Source organism: Triticum urartu, chromosome 7A, assembly GCF_056163025.1.
Source record: "Triticum urartu cultivar PI428250 chromosome 7A, HENAU_Tu73, whole genome shotgun sequence".
Classification (NCBI taxonomy): Eukaryota; Viridiplantae; Streptophyta; class Magnoliopsida; order Poales; family Poaceae; genus Triticum; species Triticum urartu.
This window is the reverse complement of record NC_141879.1, coordinates 91940559-91945188: the sequence shown is the minus strand read 5'-3', so window position 1 is coordinate 91945188 and position 4630 is coordinate 91940559. Positions and strand designations below refer to the sequence as shown.

The following is a 4630-nucleotide window of genomic DNA, read 5'->3' as shown; positions in this document are numbered from 1 at the left end:
TTGTCTGTGGCTAACTAACGAACAGCGTTCGTTAAAACGAACGTACGGACGAACGTCCGCTATTTAATTAAACCGACGAAAAACCAAACAAAACTGATCTAAAAACGAGATCTAGGGTTTTGAAAAAAAAAGAACCGGTGGTTTTTTTTCTGAGAAAAACCGGACGGCGGTGGCTACCTCGGCGGCGGTGGGGCGGCGATGGCGGACGGCGGCGCGACGCTAGGATCGAGGCGGCGGCACGGCGCTGGGATCGAGGCGGTGGCGACACTAGGGTTAGGCGGGCGGGGCGCGGCTTGGGCCTCGGGCGGCCGGCTCGGGCGGCTTATAAAGGCCTCCGGGCGCAGTGTCCTGGACAGACACGGCCCGTTAGGTCGGTGACTTTTTTTAAAATAAATCCTGACGCGGAAAAACAAATAAAAAATACTAAATGGAGTCCAAAAATCCTGAAATAAATTTTCATGGTCCTCTAATAATATTGCAGACAAAGTGAACATTTATTTGGGCCTCTAATGCAATTTTTAAAAGGCATATTTTTCCTAATTCAAATAAAATAGCAACGAAAATCCAAATAAAATTACTTATTTGATTTTAATATTTTTCCTCTGACATTTCATTTATTTTGGAGAAGTCATATTATCTCCTCTCATATATTTTAATTAGAAATATTTTCGGAGAGGAAATTAATTAAAACCAAAATGATCCTTGTTTTGATATTTGATAAAATTCAAATATGAAAAACGTGAAATCCCCAACTCTCTCCGTGGGTCGTTGAGTTGCTTAGAATTTCGAGGATCGCAAAGCAAAAATGTAGTAATATATGATATGCATGAATGATCCATGTATAACATTCCAAATTGAAAATTTGGGGTGTTACATGCTACTAGTGAACCTAGGAACGTCCAATTTTCTCATGAAACAAGTATCAGTTTAAATTTACATGCACTTTTATTTTCTAAATTATTTATTCCTAAAATACATAATAAAAACATTATACCAAATTATATGCTCGTTGTCGCAAACAGGAAAGATAGTGAGATTTTCACTAGAGTTGTTGGGAACACGAGTGAAGTTCTTGTTTTATGTTGTAGTGTTGTTGATTGGTCCTAGGGTATTTACTCTAAGGATTGATATATTGGTTCTCTAACCCTTGCACTTAGGGGCCCAATAATTGCCGCCAAAAGATTGATTCCTTAGAGCATGGGCTTACTATTTCATTTTGTTTATGGTAATGTACATGTGGATATTTACAAAGGGAGAGGGGCAAATTATAAATGACCTAACCAAGTCTGCATCACCCCTGTAAGACTAGGCTTGGCCTTCTTCATGATCATCGAGAAATTCTCCTTGAAGATAAAGAGACATGGATCCATCATCCATGTCTCTAATGTGATCGTCAAAGATCATTTTGTTCCAATGCTTGCTACGGTGTAGTGGACTGGCAGTAAACATTGTACTTTTTGTGAAAAGATGAAAGTATCTGTTCTCTTTGAGGGTTCTGTGGCCAAACTGATGTGGGCTGTTTTGCAATTTTCTTTTAGTTTCAAATTTATGTTCACTAGTGTCCAATATCTATTAAAATCTTGGTTTCCTATTTTTGGCAAAGATAAGAAATGTAAGTGGTTGTTGATGTTGATGTTGTTGTTGTTTGTTGGAAAATATGGAGATGTGTAGTAATCATTCATGTTTATAGGCTGAATGATCCTTTTATCTTGATTTATTTGGTCGAATATTGGCTTAATTGTTAGCCTATATTGCAGACAACACATAAATTCAAAGGAAACTGACCTTGGGGGGAAACTCTTTGAGCATGTGGCAAATCAAATCTTTGGCGTCATGGAGTTCTTGGAGAACGACCTGATCCACTTTATTATAATTAACTAAGAAAATTATACGTAACTGGAAATGCATAAACAAACATGTAAGCATTCTAAGAAGACACGATCTCTTAGTCCCTACTCTTATTTTGTGCCTCGACATTATTCTATGGGTTTGGTAGAGTAGAAGATCAAACATTTGCATGTTTGACTGACTTTGAATGTTTCGAAGGGTTTGCGTTGGTCATCCACCTCAAAAAAACCTATATGCCGGGAACCTCTCTTTGCAAGGTAGGATGTCAAATGCTTGTTTGTGATCGAGCTCGTGAGGAAGAAAACCAGGAACACTTGCTGATGAAAATGACCACAAGCCATCATAGCAAAACGTGGCACCACAATGACATCATTGTCGATATGACAAGTAGTCACTGATGTAATCCATCGAACATAAATAGTTAGTCCTTTAGCAAAAAAAAAAAACATGATTCTTTTTTAAGAAGCGTAACATTTGTTTAGCATAAAAAAAATTAAGGGAATTTTCTCAGTGGAAAGGGATTTTTTTAGCTTTTTTTGAGTAGTCGGGGATTTTTTAGCTTAAGCTGAGAAAGAGAGAAAACAACGATTAGGCGTGCTAACTTGCATGGGCCGCTGGACGGATTTCCTATGCCCTGGCCCGCAAGCCCACCTGGTGCCGAAAACTAGCTTGAAATACACCGGCCTTGGCGCCCGAACGTAACCGTCCCAACCAACAGCCTCCACTTCTCCTCCCACCTCCCTCCTCGCCGGAGCCCCAAGAAACCAAGAACCCTCTCTCTCCACCGCGCAGAGCCCACCTCCTCTGTTCTGCAAGCGACCGATGGAGCAGTTCCACCACGGCCACCACGTGCGGCTGCGCAGCCTCGTGTACGGCACGTACCTGCACGCCAAGGAGGACGGGCATGCCGTCTATCACCGCGGCCTCCGGGCATCGATGAACGCGGCTTGGGCAGGGCACGTGTACCAGCCCCCCGAAGCGTATGTGCCGTACCTACTCCTCCACAGCGCCGCCTACGGCCGGTACCTCGCCGCCACGAACGCGCCGGCGCCGCGCGGGTTCCACTTCCACGTCGAGCAGCGCAGCTACGACCATCCGGAGGTGGATCCAATCCCTTGGCGGGCCATCCGGACGGAATCCAGAGACGAAGTCTACCTCGAGCACTTCTACAGCGGCTGCCTCCGCGCCGACTGGAACACCGGCGTCAGCGTCGACAATGTCGACGAGGACGACCCCGACAACCCCAGCCCGACGATGCGCTGGGTCGTGGAGCCCATCCCCGCCACGCGGAGGATGCCTCTCCTTCCACTTCCACCTCCGGCTTGGGTGAGTCCGCTTCTTGATTCTTCCCGAATTTGCGCGAATTGGGTTCTTGGATGTTGTTAACATGAATCGGAATTTGACCGCAAAGATTGCAAATCGTGTTAATTTCATTCGGTTGGGAGCAATTCTTGGCTCAGATTCGTATTTGATCTCCTGATCGATGGTTCTTTCCGACTCAGGTGCACCTGCACCCTCCCTTCAACCAAGACGAGTGGCTGTCGTGGGAAATCACGTACGTGTGGCCGAACGTCGAGGGGGCCCTCGTCAACCACAACGTGTTCTTCTTCAGGGGGAGGTCCGTGTTCTGGCTGAGGCACGTTCTGGCCCGGCGGCTGCGGGTGGGCGTCTCTCAGCTCGCCATGTGCCTCCCCACACGAGTTGGCCGGTTTTTCCCACTCGTCGTCGACCTGCCCCGCAACCAGGAGGCCCTCATCGTCGTTGTCGACGTCGCGGGGACGCCTGGTGAGAGGCCCTCAACTTCCTAGTCTTTTCCTTTGGCAAGAAACTCATACTTGCACTCGTCTGGAACTTTTCCGGATATTTGCACTAGTCTGAAAAACAGTTTACTGAAACTGGTGTCGTCTGAAACTTTGGTTAATCTGTTTCAGTTAGGACTTGGGACTTGGACATAGTCTGAACTGCTCTAGTAGGATTATAGAAAAAGATCAGTAAAAGTTGTCTGAAACGACATTATGCCTGTTGGATTTATGGACCGATGCTACTGTGCTTTGATTTAGATGATTTAGTTTTGCAATTTGATGCTACGGTGCTAGCTAGTGGAAGACTTTGGAACTTGAAAACCCAAATCAGTTCAGTCTGCTAATTTCAACTTCACAGAGAAGACAATGATTTCTACCCCCTCCGTCCCACAATATAAGATCGTTTTTCAAGTTAACATAGATTGAAAAACGTTCTTATATTCTGGGACGGAGGAGGTATTTTTTTAGCCTAGTGTGATTTGTATCGTTTAACATGTGGACAAAATTCAGGTTGTATCGCAGAGCACATTACATTGTGTTGAGACTCCTTTTGATCTTTTTATTTAAACTTGCATGATGCCTAACTGCTTAACTATTTTTCTGCCAATCCAGCCCACGCGGCACTGTGGTACGCGGATGTCGATGCATGGTAGAGAGATACCCGTAGAAGCCGCCTTCCTGTCCACCTCTTCAGAGTATCGTTGCCTCAGTTCTAACTTGTAAGGCATGGGTTCAGGAAAACCCAGCAGTTGTAGTGTTTGTGCTAGCTAAACTTGGTCGATTCTGTTCCCCTGACAGAACATGTTGGTGTTGGCATTACGGTTCTCAAATTCAGAAACTGTTTGAACAATGAGGCTCTGTAATGGTTGCTCCCTTGTTCGTTGGCAGCACTGAATACTGAATACTGATGTGGTGGTTCTTGCAGCGAGTTGGGCCACTTTAGTTTACAGTTTCAATCGTACAACAGAAAATAAAGTTGT

At 44.9% G+C, this 4630-nt stretch overlaps 1 protein-coding gene across 1 annotated transcript; it reads left to right on the top strand.

Annotated features, from left to right (window-relative positions):
• Window positions 1-2604: 2604 nt before the first annotated feature.
• LOC147958162 (uncharacterized) lies at window positions 2605-4303 on the top strand. The gene is made up of 3 exons (XM_087536923.1): window positions 2605-3174; window positions 3351-3633; window positions 4263-4303. The coding sequence occupies exons 1-3, from the start codon at window positions 2671-2673 to the stop codon at window positions 4301-4303; spliced, it is 828 nt and encodes a 275-aa protein (XP_087393049.1). The 5' UTR covers window positions 2605-2670.
• Window positions 4304-4630: the final 327 nt, after the last annotated feature.

Bases quoted from the DNA above. Each gene is read 5' to 3' on its own strand.
- LOC147958162 (XM_087536923.1), top strand. From the start codon at position 2,671: ATGGAGCAGTTCCACCACGGCCACCACGTGCGGCTGCGCAGCCTCGTG. The intron at 3,175-3,350 runs GTGAGTCCGCTT...TTTCCGACTCAG, and splicing joins CACTTCCACCTCCGGCTTGG to GTGCACCTGCACCCTCCCTT. The intron at 3,634-4,262 runs GTGAGAGGCCCT...CTGCCAATCCAG, and splicing joins CGACGTCGCGGGGACGCCTG to CCCACGCGGCACTGTGGTAC.